The sequence below is a fragment of the Urocitellus parryii genome, chromosome 8, assembly GCF_045843805.1.
Source record: "Urocitellus parryii isolate mUroPar1 chromosome 8, mUroPar1.hap1, whole genome shotgun sequence".
NCBI lineage: Eukaryota > Metazoa > Chordata > Mammalia > Rodentia > Sciuridae > Urocitellus > Urocitellus parryii.
This window is the reverse complement of record NC_135538.1, coordinates 113,141,656-113,164,319: the sequence shown is the minus strand read 5'-3', so window position 1 is coordinate 113,164,319 and position 22,664 is coordinate 113,141,656. Positions and strand designations below refer to the sequence as shown.

At 51.6% G+C, this 22,664-nt stretch overlaps 2 protein-coding genes across 2 annotated transcripts in view; one reads left to right on the top strand and one right to left on the bottom strand.

The window, feature by feature from the left end:
* The window catches only part of Cmtr1 (cap methyltransferase 1), a 49,509-nt gene extending 42,022 nt beyond the window's left edge, over positions 1-7,487 (top strand). Inside the window, exons 17-24 of the mRNA XM_026383540.2 lie at positions 420-551; positions 1,432-1,554; positions 2,059-2,150; positions 2,801-2,869; positions 3,853-3,900; positions 4,702-4,814; positions 5,291-5,399; positions 6,015-7,487. Coding sequence (XP_026239325.1) covers positions 420-551; positions 1,432-1,554; positions 2,059-2,150; positions 2,801-2,869; positions 3,853-3,900; positions 4,702-4,814; positions 5,291-5,399; positions 6,015-6,147 — 819 coding nt within the window. The 3' untranslated portion in view covers positions 6,148-7,487. The remainder of the gene's footprint in view (positions 1-419; positions 552-1,431; positions 1,555-2,058; positions 2,151-2,800; positions 2,870-3,852; positions 3,901-4,701; positions 4,815-5,290; positions 5,400-6,014) is intronic.
* A 1,155-nt stretch (positions 7,488-8,642) lies between these two features.
* On the bottom strand, positions 8,643-22,322 carry Ccdc167 (coiled-coil domain containing 167). The gene is made up of 4 exons (XM_026383538.2): positions 22,240-22,322; positions 10,562-10,656; positions 10,296-10,348; positions 8,643-8,937 (listed from the first exon to the last, which is right to left on the bottom strand). The coding sequence occupies exons 1-4, from the start codon at positions 22,279-22,281 to the stop codon at positions 8,834-8,836; spliced, it is 294 nt and encodes a 97-aa protein (XP_026239323.1). The 5' UTR covers positions 22,282-22,322; the 3' UTR covers positions 8,643-8,833.
* Between the last annotated feature and the right edge of the window lie 342 nt (positions 22,323-22,664).

The following is a 22,664-nucleotide window of genomic DNA, read 5'->3' as shown; positions in this document are numbered from 1 at the left end:
AGTGAGTTCAAGATGGCCCCAGAAGAATTATGTGTACATTTTTCTGAATGGGGTAGAGGGATGACTTCACTGCTCTCAAACCAACTGTGGAGAATCCTTGCTTTGTGTTATTGAAGGGACGGCTTTTATATTCTGATGACATTTCCTTATAGCTCTGGTAAATCGATCTGTACTTGGGGACTTGGTGTTCTTTCCTTTCCCAGCCTCTTCTAATAGGTCCTAAAGGAACACTCCAGGCAGATGGAAATAGATCCCATTTAGTGCATGGTTAGGTAGAGAAGAAGGAGCAGGGGAGCATTTTTCTGAGAGCAAGTGCTTCCTGTCCCTTGCCTCTCCTAGCTTGCTCTAGCCCATATGGGCACCAATACTGTCCATGCCTTCTCCGGCCCAGCACTGTTTTCTTTGGTCTACGGCTACAGGGCACTGAGATCGACATCTTCAGCTACAAGCCCACGCTGCTTACCTCCAAAACCCTGGAGAAAATCCGCCCTGTGCTCGACTACCGCTGCATGGTGTCTGGCAGCCAGCAGAAGTTCCTCCTCGGCCTGGGGGTAAGTCTGCAGCTGGCTTCCTACCAGCTTGGGGTGGCAGCAGTGCCCTCTGTCTGTGGGAGTGTGGACAGCTGCCAGTTACACTTGGTGCATGTTCTCTTGGCACCAAGGAGGTGTGGCTTTGGTCCTAGAGAAAGTATTTCTTAAAACTTTATTTCCTTTCTTCCTCTGAGTTCACCAAGTGTGGTTCATTGATTTTTGTCAGTTTTTTATTTGTTTCTTTAGCTCTGCCTTGCTAAAGGGCACAGTGCTGTTTCTCTTGGGATCAGGGTTTCGCATGCTGGCAGCATGGTCTGCAGGCTTGAGCCCATGTAGCTGGTCCTTTGCAGCAGCACCCCATTCCATGCCATTTCTTGTTTTGCAAAGATATCCCTTTCCTTCCCTGGGCCCTCTGAGGCGGTATGAGGGGAGGGAAAGCCTTGGTGAGTTTTACACCTGACTTAACTGGCTGAAGTCTGCTTTTTCTTTCAGTTCTGTCTTCCATGTAATTTGTGGAATTATATTTCATATGATCCACTCATCCTTTTGTGTTCTCTTACACTTTGTCTTTTTCTCCTTTTACTTTCTCTCCTTTTCCTCTCCCCAGACCCCTGCATCAACATGCATCCAGCTGTATTTTTCTTGAAAGCCACTAATCATGGACTAAGGTCATTTGAAGGTGCCCTGAGCCCACCCATTCCCAACCAGCAGGACTAAGTCCTATCTCCACCTCTCTTCTGTGGAGGCACCGGAGAACAAATATGATAATAAACTTCATCTCTCCTAGACATTTTCTGACGTTTTCCCACCCCATTGGCTTGTAGCTGGCAAGTAAAAGCCCTTTTGAGAACTAAATCTCTCATTCCTCATCTCCACACCTACCTTTGCTCTCTACCTATAGAAGTCCCAGATCTACACGTGGGATGGCCGCCAGTCAGACCGCTGGGTCAAGCTGGACCTGAAGACAGAGCTACCCCGGGATACTCTGCTTTCTGTTGAAATTGTGCATGAGCTCAAAGGAGAGGTCAGATATGATTCTGCTCATGTGTTGGCCCAGTGGCTTGGGGACTAGAACACCAGAGCCTGGCTCTTTGCCTTGGTTTAATTCAGTTACCTTGTGTGGTGATTGACAGGGACCAAGGCTGGGGAAAGGTTTGGTAATTATTCCTTCTCTGGGAGCAGTTGCCCTAGACCATGAGAGGTTCAGGTAGGAATAGTCCCCGCATGTCAGAGAGACCTGGATCATCATTGTGCACCCAGGGCCCTGATGAGCCTTCTGGGTGTTTTGTTTTTAACAGCTAATTTAGCTCTTGACCAGAAATCCCTTGGGAAAGAAGAGACCTGTTATTTCCTGGGAGCTTTGAGTAGCACCACCATAGGGATGACATTCAGAACCATTAATGGGAACAGTGGGCAAAGGATGAGAAGCTGGCCCTGGACTATGTTTAGAGTCCTCCCTCCCCCAGCATAGGTGGAAGGCCCAACCATGTCACAGTGGGCAGAGTGGGCAGTGTACTTGTCCTTCTAGGGGAAGGCCCAGCGGAAGATTAGTGCCATCCACATCCTTGATGTCCTTGTGCTGAACGGCAGCGATGTTCGGGAACAGCACTTCAATCAGCGGTCTGACCTGGGCCCCAGGGTAGGGAGGGTGAGGGTGGGCCTGGGAAGCTCTCTGGGCAGCAGCCTCCTGAGGCTTGGCCCCTCACCCTGGCCTCTGCTTATGGACGTCCTGAGAGTTTCCCTCTCCCGCTCACTGGCTGTCCCAAGGGCAGGGTAAGAAATTGGTCTTGGCACTTCAGAGTCTGGGCCTTGGTTGTCATTAATACTAGTACACTCTTGCCACAGCTGCTCAGATTAGGATGATGTTTGTGTTAAGGTTGAGCAAGAGGGTGACCTTATGAGAAGAGGGAGGATCCCCTCTGAAAAACACGTCCAGTGCTTGGGTGGTCCTGTTTAGGCTTGTGTCCTTGGTGTGGGGTGACAGGGTAGACATACAATAAAGATGACACTTGAAGTTCTAGTGGAGATGACTGAGCACAGCTGAAGGCTCACTTGAGGAAAGCCAGCCAGGATGTAGTGAAATTAGAGGTCAGAATCCAGGCGGGGAGGGTAGGAGTGAGGACGGCAGTGGAAAGGGCAGGGTGGGCTTCTGGGGTACACTGATGCTTCCTATTGGCAGTTTGTATAGATTGGTGCTGTGACATCACCCAGGGGCAGGGGTGTTGGCAGGGGTGGTCTGACTTGTCTCTGAGTGACTGTTTGGATTGTAGAATTCAGCTTGCTGAGAAATTTGTGAAGGCAGTTTCCAAGCCCAGTCGGCCTGACATGAACCCCATCAGGTAAGCAAGTGCTCCCCCTCCTGTCTAATCCTTCTCGGTTGCTTCTTCTGGTCACTGCCTGCTTCTCCATCCATTGAGGAACAGGAGGGCTCAGTGGAGAGGGCCAGGCCAGGTTGGTGCTAGAGATAAAACTACCTTGATGAGTGATTTGTTGGGGAGTGCTGGGTAGGTGGCTGTCAGCCCAGAGTGTTCCCTGACCTGCCTGGCAGTGAGCCAACCTCCACAGGTAGATTCATTCTAGGGGTTAAGGTATCTCACTTAAGACACACTTGCTTCTGGGAGCCCTAACACACTTTGTCATGAACATTCTTTCAGGTAAGAAATGGATACTAAGACAATGGGAATTTTGAATATGAAGAGGATGGCTTGAGGAAGCAGGCCAGAGTTAGCTGTCAGGGGCAGAGGAGGAAAAGAATAATCAGGGAGAAGACAAAGACTTCCCCAGGTCTGAGGTTACTACCTGTAGGGCACTGCTGAGCCCTGCTCCACGGGGGCTCCATGTCACTAGAGCCTGAGGTATCTATACCAAAACCAGTTTTATTCATATGAATGTGAATTTAGTTATTTAAGTCCAGTTTTAAGAATGCCTTTTGTAGATAGCTGTGCTTCGAAGGGTAGCTTCCAGGGTCTCCTTTGCTTGAAATCTGGTGGCTGGGTCTCTGGGTACCTTACACAGTAGCAGTTCGAAGGCATGTGATTCCTGGCCTCTGGAATGCTGGAAGAGAACTTTGCCCCTCCCATCCTCCAGTGCCATAGCTGCACCCCCAGTTGCCTGGGGCAGACCTGAGGAGTTGCTTGGCAGCTTTGAATCCTAGGGTGTCTGTGTGGGGCAGTGGTGCCCCGGGCGGGGTATCCTCATTCATGGTGAACTGAGTGGTTGCAGGGAGGGCCAAGGCAGAAGGCTAGGGCAGGCACAGCCTGCTGCTTTCTGGATGAGCATGTCCCCAGGAAGCCTCATCCTCTCCCCACCCCTCTACCTGCAGAGTGAAGGAGGTGTACAGGCTGGAGGAGATGGAGAAGATTTTCCTCAGGTGAGTGACTCAACCCAGTGCAGTTTGGGATTTAAGTCAAGTTGAGGATTCGTTTTTTTTTTTTTTTTTTTTTTTTTGTAGAGACAGGTTGTGGGTAGGGTGCAGAGGTAGCGATGCTCCCATCCCCTTCTCAGGGCCTCTGTGTGGCTCTGCTGCAGCCTGTAACCCCCCCCAGCTGACTCAGCACCCTGTCAGGAGGGGAGCAGGGCGGACATGTGTCAGGCAGAAATATGGGCTCATTGATGCTGTAATAGTTACGATTGTTCCTGCGAGGGGCAGAGCAGCAAGCTGCTGGGAACACTATAAATCCCAGCTCCTAGTGCTGAGAGAGACTGAGCCTGGAGGGGACCAAGGGGGCATAAACGCTTCCTCATATTCTTCACGATGTGTGGGGTGCATGGCACTTGCAGATCTGATTCTCAGTATGGGAGTGAGGCTGGCTCTCAGTGCTCTCTGGGAGGCGGTTACTGTTAACTCTCTAGTGGCCACAGTGATGACATGGGTGGAGGGCTGAAGACTCCAGCACCCACAGTCTCAGATCTCAGTCTTATTGCTATCACCATGGAGATACCTACCCCTCAGTAGTGGTGGCCTGGCAGTGTTTCTGTTGCTTGAGATCTAAACCTAGCACTACCAATATCACTGTGTGCTTGGAGCAGTTCTCTTAAGGCGCCATGCCTCAGTTTCTTTTTAGGTGGAAGCAGCATAGAATGCAATGAATGACTGATGTTAGCCAGAGACTAACAGTATGGCTTTCTGTCTCACACACTCACATCTGTTTGTACACTTATTTGGAATCAGGTTAGAAATGAAGATCATCAAGGGATCCAGTGGCACTCCAAAGCTCAGCTACACAGGGCGAGACGACAGGCACTTTGTGCCCACAGGCCTGTACATCGTCAGGACTGTGAATGGTGGGTGATGGCTCCCTGCCTCCACGCCACCTCCTTTCCACACTCTGCCTGAGCCGGAGCTAGCTGACAGTGGGGTGGGGGTGCCAGGCTGGTGCTTCCCTGAAGTGTATGTTAGAGGACTGTGTGTCCACAGCCTTTTCTGTTCTTCAGTGGGGCTGGGGGGTGGGTTGGGCGTGGGAAGAGGGCTAGCTTGTAATGCACACATGGCAAGTTTGGGCTCTGTGCACTTGTGCCCTGTAGGGTGATGGTGGGTTGACAGGATACATGTGTGTTTGTTGAGAAATAATCAGTAATCCTCCTGGAGCCCTCTAGGCTGCTGGTGGAGGTGGCATACTCAAGTTGTTCCCTGCCTGTTCTTGGAGGAAGGGAGGTGGAAAGGACAAACAAGAGGGAAGGAAGACACACCCCTGCAATGCCAGACCCACCCCTGTGGGTACTGTGTCCTTTCTGAGCTCTTTCCCCTCTTTTTCCTGTAGAGCCGTGGACTATGGCATGCAGCAAAAACTTCAAGAGGAAATTCTTCTACAACAAGAAAACCAGGATCTCCACCTATGATCTTCCTGCAGATGCCATCGCCCCATTTCAGTGAGTAACCCCCTTCTGAGCTGCCTTCCCTAGCAGCTCCAAGTCCTCCTGCCAGGCGCCAGCCCTCACAGGGCACACCCTGAGGCCTGAGACTGATCACTGCCACACAAGGGCTTCTGTGAGCCTGGGCCAGGTTCTTTCCCTGGGAACACCCAAGTGTGGCCGAGCCGGGTGGTGAGCTCAGTGAGCAGCAGTACCTGGACCTGCCATGATGGTGGGGTCCAAGGTCCTAGCTGTCCCTTATTAGGACCCAGCATCCATCTGCCAGATTCCTGGTCATAGGTTTTGACAGCAGCCCTGTTGCCTAAAACTAGTCACTAACACTTGTTTCTGTCTCCTCACTAACACTGTTCCATTAGAGAAGCACAGACAGACAATCCAGGAATATCAGTAGTTACAGTTCAGTTGGATGTGGTAAGCAGCAGCTGTCTGTTGGAAGAGTTGGTTCTGGGCAGCACAGAAGGAGCTGGTGCCTACTGGGTACCTTTAGGTTACCAGAGAGAAGACCCTCAACTGAGAGGGTCAATGTCACTGTTGCCAGGAGTGGGCTGGTGGGCTCTTGGTCCTGGGCCACCCAGGTATAGCTCTCTAACCTCTCCCCTCTCCTCCTTGCAGCATCTGCTACTATGGCCGACTCTTCTGGGAGTGGGGGGATGGCATCCGTGTGCACGACTCCCAGAAGCCCCAGGACCCAGACAAGCTGTCCAAGGAGGACGTCCTTTCCTTCATCCAGATGCACAGCGCCTGAGGGCCTTGGGGTGTTCCACCCCTGCTGAATGCCCTGTCATTCCCCACAACGGGGCACTCTGCACTTGGGGCTCCCAGCACTGGTTCCTTCTGCCTCTTGAAAGGGGACTGGGGGGAGCTAAGCCTGGCCTTGGGAGCAAATGGCCGCCTCTCTCTGAGGAGCTCAGTCAGGGCCTTCAGAAGACACATGTTCCTTCTGGGACACCATCTGCCTGGGAATTGTTTCCCCTACCAGGACTCAGCCTGAAGGAAGCTGCTCCTGAGGCAGGTTTGTGGTCAGTGCCCAGGGCACGTGGGCTGGTGGAGGACGTGTTAGAGAGTAGCAGGCTTTGGGTTCTGCCGTTCTCTCCAGAGTCCTGTAGACTCATTTTTCTGAGTTCCATGCACTGCCTCTGAGGGTGGCCAGGCCCCTGCTTTGCCCAACTTTTATTGGGCCAATCCTGGGTGGGTGATGGCCCACTGTCACGAGCTGGCCAGGAGCAGCTGTTGTACAAATCAAAGTTTTGTTTCTTTGAACTTGCTCTGTTTTGATGCCAAGTTGGAAGACTTTTTCATCTCTTCCCCACACCCATCCTGGCATTCTTCCCAGCCCAGACCTCTGATAGTCCCGGCAGGCCGGGAAGGAAGAAAGTGGGTCCGACGTCACTGACACCATATTGAGATGCAGGCTGTGCTGTCTTTGGGACTGGTGTGACTGCCTCCTGGGGTTAGAGAGGCTTCCTGGGCCACCCATTTTGATCCAAATGTTGGGCAGCTCAGAGGGCTGGAAGTAGCCTTGAAAACCTGCCTTTGCCTCTCCCCCAGTAGCAGTGGCCCCACCAGTAACAGGTACCTCTAGGGTCAGTACAGCACCAGCCCTCTGGCAGTCGCATACTGCCTGTGCCCTAGCCACCCTAGGGTCTTGGCAGAGTTCTGAGCTGGAGGTAGCCACCCTTTCCTTTGTTTTTCCTCTCCATCTGGAGGTACAGTCTGCTTTTGTCTGTCTCTCTGTGGTCACTCCATTTCCTCTATCTTGGCAGAGGGAGGAGGGGAAGCTGGGCAGCAGCTTTGGGTGGGGGAGGGCATCTGTGGTTGTTTTTTAATGGGAAATACCTCTCAGAGATGTTCATGCAGGCTCCCTAGGGCCCCATCCCAGTGCCAGGCTGGTTTCCATGGAGATAGGGCACTGAGGCTCCCGGCAGGTTGGAATTGACTCCACCATGGGGGTCCTTCAGCCAGCATCCAGCCTCCCACCCCCCAGGCTGGCGGCAGCACCGCTGAGATGCTGTATTTCCACCCAATTCTGGGTATATCAGTGTGTCTTGCAGAATCTTGGATCATTAAAGATAAACATATTTTTAATGCCTGTGTGGCTCTGTGCTGGGGCTGTTGCTATTTGTCCTCAGTGCTTTGTGCTCTGGGACTGGCTTGGATGAGGCAGCCTGGGCCAGAGGTGAAGGGAGAGGAAGCTCTACTCAAAGAAGAGAGGAGAAAAGAAGGTTTGTTTATTCTGAGCCTGTCCAAGCTCTTGGGCCCCAAAGGGCTCCCAGGACTGCTGCTAGAGAAGGGAGCCCAGGAACCTAGGGAAATCACGCAGCTGCTGATAGAAGCAGGGACGGGGGACTGAATGAACCCACAGCCCAAGGAGGGCAGCAAGGCACCTTCCCCCTCTTACATAAATCACATAGCTCACTCTGGTGGCACTGTGACAATCCAGGATCAGTCTGTGACTAAAATAACAGAGGCGTCAGACCAATTAGTGTCACTAGACCAAGGATTGAGAGGGAGAGAGAAATGGACTCGCTGACCCTGGCCAGCCTTCCTCCCCAGGTGGCCAGGCTCCCCCGCCCCCCAGTGGGGGCTGCACTCCTGCTTTAGGGTAGAGAGTATGCAGAAACTGATGGCATCCCACTCCTTTGTCACACGGATACTGGATCCCCCTAATGCCTATACTTTCCTGGGCTCCTTTACCCTAATCTGGTGGTCCCACTGTGACACAGGGAGTTCACCTTAGTGCTCCCAGCCAGTCTCCCTCTGCTGGCTGCAGCACCCACCCTCTTTCTTCCTGGCCTCACTGTGGGAGTGGAGTTAGGGGTATGGTCAACCCCCACCACCTCTTACTGCCACTGTCACCATGAATCTTGTCTTTATCATGGCTCTTGCTGCCTACTTGCTCTCTGGGCCTCCCAGTCCTGCCTGCCTCCTGAGGATGGATTAACTCCGCATTCCTCCGGGACCTCCTACCACTTCAAGTCCAAATCACCCTTCACTGCACAGGCTGCATTTTTCTGCCATAGTTGGAGGTGCTGGCACTGGCTGGAGGGCAGGTAATGTTTGATAGTGGGCAGCAGGTGGCACAATGTCTGCCCACCTTCCCAACTACCCCTTTACCTCTCCCTTCTGAATTCTACACCATGAACTTTTGAATGTCTCTCCTTCCTTGATTCCTGAGTGACTCTCCTGCTGCCCCTCAGCTACAGTCGGACCGTGACATTTACTCAGCAGACAGGAGCAGCCTGATGTTCTTTATTGCCTCTCCCTTGACTCAGGGGGGCGGGGGTGGGGGGAGGACACGTCAGGAGGCCTTACTCCAAGGCCTAGGTGGGGGATGCACCCCGACACTGTAGTCCTCTTGAGACTTGAAGGGCTGCTTGGTCCCAATTAAGGAGCTGAGGGGAAGCCTGCAGTGGCTGTGGGGCATTGCAGACTCACATGGTCCAGTGGGCATAGACCAGGGCCAGGAGGATGAAGATGGCCACCGAGAGCAGCATGTTCTTCCGGTTCTCTTGCCGAAGCAGTTTTAGTTCCTTCTCTGGGAGATAAAGGGGTAGTTGGTATGGGACAGGGAATGGAAGCCATAAGTGTTCTTTCTCCCTTTCCAAAATGGATACACACACCACTAAAGTTGTGTCCCTCCTGTCTCTTACGCTTAAACATGACCTGTCCTTGATCTGCCCAGATCTTCATAACATTTTAGGTACAGATTTTGGCCTAAAAGTTCTAATACCAAGGCTCCTCAACCAGGTTGAGGATGGGATGTGAGGGGTCACCTAAGAAGCCACACCTGAGAGCCAAGCTAAGATACAGTGTAACATCAGGTGAGTCCTCACCTGTCAGTGGGCTCTACAGTGCTCATCCTTCCAGGAGTCTCATCCAGCCAACTGGAAACTCAGTGGAGTCTGGACAGTATCTTGAGCCAGATACTGGGGTGGCTAGGCAGGGCCACATGTGTTTCTTGAGATCCTGCCTTTTGCTGGGGGCTCAGCTCAGCAGAATCTAGGGTTGCTGACAGGAGGCAGCCATCCTCCATTCTAGAGGAAGTCAGTCCTGCTGTTCTGTAGCCACACCCGTGGCTACACCCATATGGGTCCCTCCAAGTGACATGCAGGTGGTTGGTACACCATGAAGGCTAAACTGAGTGGCGATGCTGTGGTGAGTCTGTGAAAACTGCTAAGCTGGAGGGGAACTGAGGCCCCACCCATCATGTGCAAGGGAGGGAGGGACTCACAGGTGGCTCTGGGTGGGCTAGACTGAGCCCAGGGAACCCCAGCCCAACTGTGTTGGGTCGGGTCAGATTGTTCTTTCTGTATTGTTCCCTGGCCAGGCCTGGGCCCCCAGGGGAGAACCAAGAGGGGACAAACTGAAGAACCTGCTACAGATCATTTTCCTCCAACTCTCAGGAAGCTGAGGCTATCAGCCAGCCACACTCCAGCTGCTTGCCCCGCCTGTACTCTACCTGGCCCTGCCCCCAGTGCCCAGAAGGTGGCAGTATTGCTCTACCCACAGGAGCCCTTCCTGCACTCAAGTTTGTGTGTGTGTGTGTGTGTGGGGGGGGGGGGGGGCGGGGTATCTGTCAGCCCTACTCCAAATGCAGGATGTTCCTGGCCAGGAGGGGAGTTGTGGTGGCAGTAGGGGGTGGGGGGACCTGGCTACAGCCATACCCCTTCATCCCAGAGGGAAAACAGAACCCTAGGTCATCCTTCTTCCCTTGGAACAAAGAATAGACCAGCTCTCCTCCCACACGGCAGGTTCCTTCAGCCTCCTGGGGCTGGCTCCTTCCCAAAGGACCACCTTGTGCCCAGCCACCTAGTTAGGTTCCTTGGGCTGCCTGGCCCCTCCAAACTCTGGGTCCTGGAGGTCAAGGTAGGTATCTGAAGGGGACTCTCTTACCGTAGTTGGAGGCTCTGCTCATTAGGCTGTTTTTCTCCTTCTCCAGAGACCTCCTGTGGGGAAGGAATTTCATGGCTCAAGCCCTTTTTCTCTAGCCACTTGGGGGCAGCCAGCAAACAGGACAGTGTGAACAAAGGGGACCAGTGCCCAGGTCTCAGGAGTTGACCTAAGGACCCAAACCCTCTGCCTTAAGCTTAGTTCACTTTGGGGACTCAGGACAGATACAAGGGCAGGGAGGGGAGGGGGTGGCTGGTCAGGAGCGTTACCTGTCCTCTGGGCTCAGCTCTGTCCTGTGGAGCCTGCAGTCCACAGCCTCCAGGTCTCTCCTACACTGGGACAACTTTTCCTCCAGCCCATCAATCTGAAACATAAGGCAGATGGAGACAGGTTGCAGAGCTCTGCAGCTAAAATGCCCTGGGATCAGGCAAGTCTCAAATCCACCCTGTCCCAGGCCATGTTCACTTCCACTGGGCAGGGCACCAGGCACCAGTGCCCCAGAGTGTCTTTGCTGTCCTCCACCACTGCATGCTTCAGCTCTGGGCTCCAGCCCGAGTCCCCCTGAAAACAGGGCAGTGGGTGCTGCGAGGGTCTCAAAGCTGTCCTCACCCACTGGACTAAGCACAGGTTGTGGGGAGGGAGGAGCAGCCCCTTGGTCAGCTCTATCTCCCCATCTAAGGCCCAGAGAGCAGGAGCCAGAGCCCAGCAAGGGCAGGCCTGCAACACAAGGCTCGAGGCTCCAGGTGCTCCTCGGGCAGGTGGTTCAGCACCCAGGGCCAAAACACAGAGGTTTTCCTCATCGACAGGCTTGTCTTCATATCTTAGTCCAAGCTGTAAGAACAGACATTTCCTACAGGAATCAATAAAAATTAGCAGGAGGAAAAAAAAAAAGTTACTCAAAACCACTTCTATTTCTGACTTGGTTCTCTTGCAAAAACATTGCCCATCATCAAGGTAGCTGTAACGTGTGGCAAAACAGCTAAGCTCCTGAAAGGCCAGTTGCCAAAGATATCCTTTTCCATTTGTTTTGATTATGGTTCCAGAGGTGTGTTCTTGGGAAAATATTTGAGTTGTGGGAAAAATGTTCCGTGAACTACCAGCAGGTTGTGCAAGCCAGGGCTCAGGATCACGCACTGACAGCGAGCCCCTGCCCCCATCCATCTCTTGACTCTAGTCTTTTGCTAAGTCTCATCGCCTGCCTTTCTAGGTCTGGGCCTGCTCTGCTTCCATGTCAGCCCTGCTAGTGAGAGCCTAGATTTTGGTGGCTTGGTTTCTGGGACTGTGTCCTGCAGAGCAGCTGGCTGCACAGTGCTTAGAGTCCCACCGTATTCCATTTCCCATCTCTGACTTTGCTCATTCTCACCACATCCCCAGGAGGGACAGCAAGCACGACCTCTATTTCACAAATGGGAGAACCTGGCTCCCCAAAGGAAATGACTTTTCTGAGGAGTCGGAGTGGGGCCCCCCTTCTTATCAGTCTCAGCCAGCTCTGTGCACCATTCCTTTTTGGAGTTGCTTCCTGCAAGAAAGAATCCTGCCTCCCAGGTAGCTTGTCAGAGCCCTTGAGTCTCAGGCAGGCATTTCGGGATTGGGTGTCAGGACATCTGAGTTGAAATCTGTGGACCTCTGTGCCCTCCCTGGCCAGCACCCTTCTCAGACACTTTCCCTGGCTTGAGGCCTGGTCCAAATGATGCACCACCCACTACCTTCCCTGTAGCCCCCAGCACTGCCAACTTCAGCCCAGTTAAGCAGGGCCCTGTGGGAGGGAGCAACTGCAGAGCCTCCAGTTAACTGCCTGGCTAATTGTGCTGTTTCTCAGTTAATGGTCACCCAAAGGGAGGACTGTCCTGGGAACAACCCCAGCTAGGAGATTGGGCCAGAGGCCTTCCTAGAGCCGCACAGCAGGGAAAGGAACAAGGCTTGGGAGTTAGGCTCAAAGAGCAACAGCTGATGTCAATGCTTCAGGCCACCAAGCAGTTCACCCCGACACAGGGCCCAGGTTCACGGGACAACCATATGTGCACGTAACCCCCTCACTATGAAGCTTTGCAGACTGCCCAGGCAGTCTCAGTTCCAGGTTAGAGCCCTTCCTGCGCCCACTTTAACCAGGACCTGGTTTGTAAGTCATTATAGGGAAGGAGCAGATTGGGACTTTCCATCCCTAAACCCTCTGGAAGGCTACCAGGTGCCCACACAAGTGCTAATTGTCCCAGAGCAAGGCTAGGAATTCATGCTAGGCAAAATCTTAAAATTGAGGTTGGCAAACCCTAAGTAGCCAAGCCAATCTGCCATTATGCTCTGGACAGGGCCTGAGAAGCTGGCAGTTGGGGGCCTTTATCTGAACAAGCCCAATTTATTTGCAGTTCCACTGAATATCTCCACTTTCATTTGCCACTTTTTAATGAGGCTTAAGCGGGCAAACACAAATCAAGGTTTAGGGACTCAAGTTCTAACCTCCCTCTATGAATATTTATGTCCTGCTGACAGCTCTCTCTGATTTCCTTCTAAATAGTGAGATCCCCTTCTTCACAACCCAGCTGCCTGATGTGGGCTGAGGGAGGCAAGGCTGACTGTCAGAGGCTCTTCAGCAGGCCACAGGCACATCCTTAGAAGGTGACCCTGCTGGGTCTCCAACTCTGGGCCTGGCTCAGGAAGCTGGCAACCAACCCCCCTGCAGCACTGTGGAACAGAAGCCAGCTCTCAGCAGCCGTAATAATGGGGAAAGAGACTCTGGGGGACCTGGCTGCATAGGGGGCAGGATGAGGGCATCAGGATATTTCTTTTGGTTGTGACCACAATCGGGAATGGTGGCTACAGACTGACCAAGAAAGAAGGGTCCAAAAGGTGGGAGAGGACCGTCACCTCTCAACTACACACCCATGAATCATGCACGTCACAGACTACAGGCAACACAGAACATGATGGCCAGGACTCCAAACAAGGGGGTTAGAACCAGAGAAAGGACAAGAAAGTCAGGGGTATTCTAGAAGTGTCAAGGTCAGAGCTGGGCAGCAGTTGGGAGCCCAAGTGCCCAGAAGTTTGGAATCACGGTTCCAAGTTAAGTGTACTAGTAGACTCGTGGCTGTGACCAGTGTTTTGGCAGTCATTAATTTCTGTGTGACTGGTGAGTTCCCTAGTTCCGTAGCTTGGTTGACTCGTAAAAATAAGATCATCATACTTCGCATCCCAGAGCATGAAGACGTGATGCAGCGTGGTGTCACAGCGCAGCCTTGCACGGAGGGCTGCAGTACGTGTTTGCTCTTAGCAGAGAGTGGTTTTCACCAGATCTTTGGGGAATAAAAACCAAGTTAACCGGTGGCAAGAGTAAGAGAAGGTGCGAAGTGCAGCATGGGGAAAGGACTCCTCCTGGGTTGCCGGCAGCAGCAGAGGCAAGGAGGCCCTCTGGCTCAGATCTGGCTACTTCTCACAGTCTACCAAGGGCTTCACAGCAAGAAACCTAGAGGGTGTACCATGGGGACAGCAGCACCTCCACTGGCCAGCCCCCAGCACGCTGGGGTTCTGCCTGGGGATGGAGTTGGGCTGGGCCCTGGAGCTAGGGCAGCTGTCCAGGCAGAACAGACTCAGCAGAGGGCTGAGCATCGGAGGACCCAGGGAATGGCAGAAGCCTGGCAGCCAGACTTGGGGTTCACTCACATCATGGCTCTAGGGACCTAGCAGTCAGCTAAACAGCAGACACGTGAGCCCAGAAACCACAGTAAGAAGCTATATTAGACAAACTCCAGTGGGAAGGGAAGGTTACATGGTGAAGGCCATGAAGCCCCCAGGACTCCTGTCTGGCAGGCTGGACAGTGGCAGGAAGATCTGTGCCTGGGACTTGCCTGGAGCTCGAGGGGGCAGCAGTGGAGATCATGACTGTCACTGACAAAATGGAAACAGTGAAGGTGGGCACCTCACTCACAGTGTGGACAATAATACTAAGAAGCATCTGGGTTACGTTTACACTCAGAAAACCAAGGTCAGTTATTACAAAGGGGGGCGGGGCACCATGTCCAAGTCCTGCACCAAGCCAGCAGGTAGAGCAGAGCTGTAGTCTGCAGGTTGGCACAGGGACCCCAGGAAATCAAGGCGGTGGCAAGAGTTCCTTCTAAGTTGGCACCTCATGGACTAAGGACTTAGCAGGTCCTGTGCAAGCCGTTTGGTGGCAGTGAGACAGGTGGGTGGGCACGTGCAGAGTGTCCTGACAGGAGTGCTGTTCTTGACCTAGAAACCAGCAGTGGCTAACTCCTGCCTGCAGGACCTGCTGGAGAGTCAGCCAAGGGTGGGGGGGGAGCATGGGGAGAAGGAAGAGAAAGGGAGGGAAAGAGGTAGACAGCAGGAGTGGGGTGGGGTGAAGAAGCACCCTTAAGGAGGAGAAAGCTAAAGTTTCTGGGGAGGGCCCTGTGGCTGGGGACCCAGTAAGTCCCTTCAACAGAAAAGCTCCAAGAGAGGCGGGTGCAGCAGGGTGAGCACGGCTGCCTTTCCACACCCAAGCATGGGTTTGACTCAGGAATTGAAACCTGGGGCTCAGTGTGAGGCGGAGGAGCCTCCACAGAGGAGGGAGGCTCCCTGCAGAAGAGCGGGGAGACCTGAGGACAGCCTGGCAGTCAGGGCTGGTGGGGGCTGCAGTGGCCTGAGGGGCCAAGCTGGGCCTTCACTCCTACTGGCAGGTGCCGGGGAAGATTTCCTCCCTCCAGTCACCAGGAAAAAGGGCTTCCTGCAGCCTCCCTGAGAGCCCTGCCTGCACAGCCCGGGCCATTTGCTCCATGCCTCAGCTGGCAGTGCAGCAGCCCCAGGCCAGGAAAATACAACCCCCTCTGCTGCACAGACTTGGGGAATATCACCTCACTCCCAGAGCTCTAGGAAGTCTCCCTGGGGTCCTATACACCATAAAACCACTGTGTTAAGAGAAACTGTAAAATTCCTCTGAAATCCCCATGAGGCATCTTTTCAGGAGTGTGGAGCCTCCAGGAATCAAAGCCCAAATGAGGCCTCTTTGGAGGTAGGGACCTTGCTCTGCTGCACAGATAACTGCCTGAGCACACCGGTCAGGTCAGGCCCTGCGGGGCGCCAGCTCCAGGTACTGCTGCAGGGGGGGTTACCCGCAGCTTTTATTCTGCCCACAAGCAGGAGTCAGCACAAGTCCCAGGCTGTCATTTGCCCCATTTTCCTACTGAGGGTGGGCAGGGCTCTGAATGGTGCTCCCACAGAGCATTTAGATGGCCTGGGAGGTGGCCCTCTGCCAAATCCCTAATGAACCACTGTCCAAGAAAAAGGCAGAGGCACTCTAGGGGCTCAACTTTGGGCCATACAACTCATTGTGCTTTCTGGCTTAGAAAGTGGCTTCCGGTTTTGTTGAGTCTTGTTCCTGAGATCTCTGACCAGTGGGTGACACTGGATGCTGGGATCAGGTCTGCCTCCAGGCTCAGGCAGTGGCCATGGGCATACCCTGTACCTGCCTGGCCAGGTCTTGGCAGACAGTGAGATCTTCTAATAAGGAGCCTGGTGCCAGGCACCTGAGCCGAGCTCAGGTCAAGCAGTCTCACATGTTTGGATGATACAGCATGAGTCACAGCGGTTTCTGGAAACCAAGAGTCCATGCAAAACTAACCCTCCACCACAACAGTAGCCACGATGCTTCTGTAGCATGTCCCAGACGCCACCTGCTGCTCCAGGCACCTGCTCGTATTAAGTCACATTTGGCTTAAGGCAGAATGAGGGGTAAAGTCTTCGTATTTTACAATGAAGAGATGATGGGAATGAAGTAACTCATGGGGGGGGGGTCCCCCATAGGCAGTAAATGGGGAAGCAAGATGGCCCAAGTCTGTGCCCTTAACCATCACCCCATAACTAGAAAGCAGAGAAATACGGACTCTGGGCAACTCCTAGTGCCAGGCAATCTGTGGGCAGCTACATGGATGTTATCCCATGTTTGCGTCCACCCTGCAAGGAAGAGGCTAAGCCCACTGTACAAGGAACAAGCTCCCAGCACAGAGCAGCAGCAATTCACCGTGTATCTGGGAAGTGGAAGGACTGGGGTCTGAATCTGGGTTTCTCTGTTCTCAAGCTGGGGCTCTTCAAGCCGTCTCTCCAACATCTCATGGAAACATCCAAAGCAAAGAGTTCTGGGAATGGTCACTCCATGCCTCAGCTGAAGACCATCTGAGCATGCTGACCTGGCTTCAGCAGCTCCTCCACCCTGAACAACCTTGGGCAGGGCCTTGCTTGGTCTCAGTCCACACAAAGGACGTGCTGTGAGGGAAGGGCCTCACTGGAATCCAGGTGCTTTGCGATACAGGGGCCAGGACCCCCTCATGTGCTGTGCTGACTCCCCACTTCACAGACACCCCAGGCATATGCCCTCAAATCACCCAACTGTCCATTCAAGCCCCCAAACCCACACAAAAGATCCAGTTTCAAGAAGGAGGAGTTGGGCTAACTGGGCACAAGCCTTCCACCCCCAGGGCACCGAAGCCTTCCCCTCCTGAAGCCACAGCCTGGAGAAGGCATCACTGTTTCACCTCCAACCTGGCAGCCTGGGTTTCTAGAAATCCACCTCTTCCCACGTCAGGAGGCCCCAGGATGTTTATTATGATGAGTAAAGGAGTCAGAGGACCTGCCCAGATGGTCCCTGGCAGGAGCCCCGGGGCTTTCCATCCAGGGCCTCTAGGCCACACAGCCAAGTCATATGAAGGTCACAGGCCTCAATTTTCCAGGTGACCAGCCACAAACCCCAAAGGGCCAACTCCCCCAGCACCACTTAAGGGATGCTTTTCTGTGAAGGAGGCTCGCAGGGCTCTTTGAGGACAGAAAACAAACCCATGGCTTCCCAGTCAAGAGGCCCCAGAAGCAGCTTCTCTCCCAGGTGAGCAGGTGAAGACAGCGAGCTGCCCCAGATTTTAATCAAGGATCCATTTTCAGGAAGAAGAGGGTGAGCCAAAGGGCTTGCCGCCTCTCTGGACACTCACGCGACCCCAGGGCATGAAGGTGAGGGGCCCTGCTGCCGTCCACCAGAGCTCTGAGGCTGGGGTGCTGAGATGGAGGCTGAGTGGCCTTGGAAAGGAGCCTCGGGTCAGTCCTCGCCTCAAGCCTTCAGCTGTCCCTGCGCCAAAATGGTGTTTGGGGTTTGTTTTCTCTTCTCTCCCCCAATATATATTTTTGATAAATTAGCAAAAGCTTCTTCATCACTGAAGGCTCAAAGCACTTTCAAGAGCTGGCATCCGCCCCGCGCCTTATGAATTCATTAATTAAGATGCTGGCAAACAGCCACTCCACACATGCTGACATCCAGCCGCGTTAGGTAATGAGGTTTTAGTCTCCTGACCCCCGTCAAGTGGAGCGGAGCCAGACGCAGGCTGCTGAGAGAAATCACCTGCCCAATGGCGACCTGTCGCTTTTGCCTGGCAGCAGGTGAGGCTCATTTAGTGGTCAGTGGGCCCTGAACATTCTTGGCATGCTGCAAGAGCCTCTCCCCCAGCTACTGGCTGGTGGCTCCCCAGGAAGGTGGCTCTAACTGCGGGCTCTGCGGTGGCCTCCTAACCTCTGCCCTCTGAACCACTCGGCTAAGCCCAGATGTCAGGGTGGCAGGTTCAAGTGCCTCCTCCTATCACTCAAACCAATTCAGCAAATATTTACTGATGGTCCACTAAGCTGCTTCTATAACACTGCCTTGTGCTCTGCTGTCCCAGAACAGCTGAGACCGTCTTCACTGACACTGCTTCTGCCCCTGCCTGCCCTCATGGAGCTTACGGCAGGAGAGGACATCAAACAAATCATCACAGTGTCAAACTTCTTTCCTCCTGGTAGAAAGTTAAAGGCTCCACTAACTTTTATTTCTTACAGAAGATACTGTTAGTTGGCCAGTCCAGCAGGGACTCCCAACCCCACTCCTTTGCTCATCTCTACTACAGAAGTTGGAAAAGTGCAACAGATACTTTCCCAGCCTCACTGTCATTGGGATTGGTCATGATGATATATTCCAGAAATCACTTGGGAGAATCCTAGAAGAGCTTATATTTTGCCAATAAAAGGGACAAATAGTGTTGCTATTCCTTTCTCCTTCCTGACTTAAAGTTGAACATGACTGGAGCCGTGGCAGCTATTTTATGACCATGAAGAAATAGCTAAGGGAATGAAGAAATACTAGCTCTGACATAACTGAGCTTTTGAACCAATGTCAGTAGCCACCTATCCACATATTTCTATGGGGGGGAAAAAAACAGTAGACTTCTATTTGCTTAAGTCATTAAGGTCAGTTTTCTGTAATTTGTAGCCAAAAGTCTTCCAGATTTCTGTAATAGGGATCAGATCCAATCAAATGATCCCCTTTAAAATGTAAGCCAAGAAATCATACATCTGTTAAGATCAATTGTTCAATGAAACTAGGCTGAACAGTCTGGCTGCAAAAGAAAAGTACGATGACCAAGTAATAGCTCATTACTATCAGAGACTGAAAAACATAAATAAGTTTGACATCAGCCAAAATCTTCCTGTAAGTTTAGACTGATAAGAAACCTTTCTCTCCTCCCACACATTAAAATCAGTACCAGTCTGGCAATTTCTCATTTGAACTATAATTTGCTCGTTATTCAGAATAAACTCTCTGAAGCTAAAACTCATAGCCAGTTCCCCATCCCCAACTCTGAGATCTCACAAGGTGGCAAATGAGTCAGATAAAAAGACCTCACAAGGAACCACGAGTGACGGAGGCTAGAAGGTGCCTTGGTTGTCCTAGGAGGTGACTGCCCAGTACAGCTGGCCTGCGCCCACCCTGAGGGTGAAGCTGCCTGCTTGGTAATTGCTTCATTACAACAAGTGGCGACTGTTTGCAGGTGCTGAGATCACTCACTTGTGGGGGTTTTATTGCACTCGTCAGATTAACAAACATTTTTGATTAAATCACCACTTCATTGGCTCCAAGCACAGGACTTTTAATAAGAGGACAATATCTACTGAGCATCGATGCACATTCAATGCTCAGACCCGCTGGGGGCAACCGAGGAGCAAGGATGGGAGGCGGCCAGATGCTGGGCTTTTTCCAAGGCACAGAGTTACAATTTTCAAACTCTTGACTATCCAAGCAAAAAGTGACTGAGATACCAGTATGGCAAATATCTGCATATTTATGTAGATCTTGATATATCTATATATATATGCCTATTTTGAAATATCTATATAAATTGTGTGTATATTGAGACACAGAGAGTAACAAAAAGAAGAGTGAATCTGCCTCAGTAAAAGACCCTAGAATAAATGACCTATCAAAACACTTGTGTCAAAACTCAAAACTCAAAAGCCAAACCAGACATCATGATCTTTATTTGGACATAATGAATTTATAACTCCTGGTGAAATGCAAATCTTTTGTTATAGATGAGGAAACTAAACCCCAAACAGAGGTTGACACAGCCACGGTAAAAGGATGCAAAAGAACTGCAAAGGGTGAGAATAAGAAAGAGCTGCTATTTATCAATTACCCACCCTGTGCCAGGCACATGCCAAGCACTTAACACATATTGTCTCATTTAATCCTCAAATCACACTATGAGGTGAGGTGTCGACTGCAGTGCAGCCTGTCTGCTAAAACACACTAGCTCCTCCTTTCACAGTAATAGAGCTATAGCTGGGCACATGGCCCCCCGGCTGGTGAGCACATTTCTAAGCCCCCATTGCAGACAGGTAAGGCCACAAATCTTGGTTCCTGCCAATGGAAAATGCAGAGTTCAGGCCCAGGATCCTTAAGACAGTGGGTGCTGCTTCTACTTTCTCTTTCCCTGGCAGTGGAAACATCAATGGAGTGTGCCCTGGTTTCATTGATAAGATGATAACAAGGCTCAGGGAGATGGCAGACCACCACCTTCTTTAGATTACAGGTGGACAAATGATGCTGAGAGCCAAAGACTGTCTACTTCCTGTTTTTGTTGGAGGGAAAAAAGTTTTACTGGCATAATGCTATACTTGCTCACTTACAAACAGCCTGTGGCTGCTTTTGTGTTACGACAGGTACTTCTTCTTATTATTTTCTATAAAATACCACCAAGGGCTGGGATGGGCTCAGTGGTGGAGCACTTGCCTAGCATGTATGAGGGTCTGGGTTCAACTTCAAGTACTGTCCAAACAACAACAACAAAAGTAAGTCTAGCACTGTGATACACGCCTATAATCCCAGCTCAGAGGGGCCAAGGCAGGAGGATGGCAACTTTGAAACCAGCGGTAGCACACTTGCCTGGCATGTGTGAGGCACTGGGTACGATTCTCAGCACCACACATAAATAAATAAAAATAATAAAGGTCTTTCAACAACTAAAAATAAAAAATTAATTAAAAAGGATGGGGATGTAACTCAGTGGTAGAGTGCTCCTGGGTTCAATCCCCAGCACTGCGAAACTATATATTTAAAAATTAAATTAAATTGAATTAGCAAATACTGAACCAGGTTCCTGCAAGCCTCTGGCCACAATGTTTTTTATCAACTGATTCACACAAAACTTGACTTATATGTTTCTGTTTAAATACATCGTATTCAATATATAGTTGATTCATTAACATTGTATTCATGACCAACAGCACCTTACAATGCAGAGTTACAAAAGACATTTGAAAAAAAAGTTTATCTAACAAGCCCATTTTGCACCAGAAGGCACACACAACCTTCAAACACCAGGCAGCACTCTAGCATTGGGGGTCATCTGAAACAGCTAAATCACCAATAAAAAGCACAAAAATACAAAAAAACACAACACTAAATACACCGAGAAAGGACATTTGTGTGTAGTACAGTAATGCAAACAAAGGCAGAATGTTCTTTTTTTTTTTTTTTTTACCTTAACTGGAAATGTGGATCTCTCAGGAGACTCAAAAATTTTTTTCCTCTTTTATTTGCTTGTGAATGATGCAAAAGAGTATTGATTTGGGGGCTACGAATACATTTAGTCAGTAGGCAAATATGCAATCTGTGAATAATAAGGATCAGCTGTAGTGACCCCAGAGACCATATAGTCTGCAAAGCTTAAATATTTTCTGTCTGATACTTTCCAGACCAGGTCTGCTGACCCCTGCTCCAGCCTGTTAGAGAAAATGACAGACTTTCTTATTCCTGAAGCCACTAAGTTTTGGGATTTCTCTTGCATTCTCCATGAATCCTCACTACATGCCTGTGAGAGTGTACAGATGAAGTTCCAGGTGAAACCTGTTACAGCAGCCTGCTGCACTTTCTCAAAGACCACTCGTGCTTGATTCTTGGCTCCAATCACCTCTACATCCGGGTTCCACCTGAAACTTCATCTGCACGACTCTCACAGACATGCAGTGCCGGCGAAAGCAGCACACAGCAGGTGCTCCAGGCATTAGCCGGTTTTCTTCCCACATGCGGTCAATCCATTTTGAAGACTTTGGATAAGGTCACCACTTCTAGAATTCGCTTGACAAACTCTCAAATACTCTCCAAGCTCCAGGCTTTGGCACTCTGGCGGAAAGTTCTCCCACCTCAGCCGATATTTAAGCCACTAATAATACCCTGACAGCTCTTGTTTGGGTCCTAGCCCTTGGGGGTTCCCCTCAACTACAGGCCCTCCCGCCTGTGGCGTCAACTGTCCCTTTGGGTTCCTCTTCATTTACATGTCTTCCTCGGGTCCTCCTTAATCCCATGTCCTTCCCCTTTAAGTCCCCTCGTTTCTGTCCCCACCTACTCTGGGGTCTCTTCATTTCCAGGTCTCTTCCCCTCTGGAGGTCCCCGTCCCCGTGCCTTCCTAAGGTGCCCGCGGCGTGCCCCCTTACCTCTGGGTCCCCTCACCTCCAGACCGCGTCGGGCCCTCTCATCCCTCTCCCAAACCTGAGCTGCCCTCGCTTCCTCCCTTTGGCCCACTCTAACCTTGCCACCAGACCGACCCATTCCCCTGCAGCCAGGAGAAGGCAACTAACAATGTGCCCCAATCCTCACTTCTCCCCTCACCTCGAGAGCGACGCCCAGATTCTCCCGCTTCTTTTTAGTCATGTTGCTTGCAGGGATCCCCAACTCATCATTGGACACGCCCATTCGTGCGCACCGCGCATGCGTACGTCCGCGTGCTTCTCTTTCATTGGTCGCCGGGCAGCGGGAGGTGGGGCTACTGCGGTCGCCATCTTGTTGAGGGGCGCGTCACCCTTGGCGCAGCCATGTTTTTGAGGGGCAGCGTCCCGTTTGAAACTTCAGTTTAGGGATAGGGAGCGGATACGGCCTAGGGAGGGGCAGTGGCCGGTCACTGGGTGAAAGCCGCTTTACATCACTGAGAGCTTTTAAAATTTTTTTTCTTTGGTATTAGAGATTGAACCAGGGGCGCTTTACCTCCTGGTACATAAGCTACATACCACCTTTTAAAAATCTTATTTATTTATTTT

Coding starts and splice junctions, on each gene's coding strand:
- Ccdc167 (XM_026383538.2), bottom strand. CDS start 22,281: ATGACTAAAAAGAAGCGGGAGAATCTGGGCGTCGCTCTCGAG. Junction 10,657..22,239: donor ATCTGGGCGTCGCTCTCGAG/GTGAGGGGAGAA, acceptor CTTATGTTTCAG/ATTGATGGGCTGGAGGAAAA. Junction 8,938..10,295: donor GAGCAGAGCCTCCAACTACG/GTAAGAGAGTCC, acceptor TTTATCTCCCAG/AGAAGGAACTAAAACTGCTT.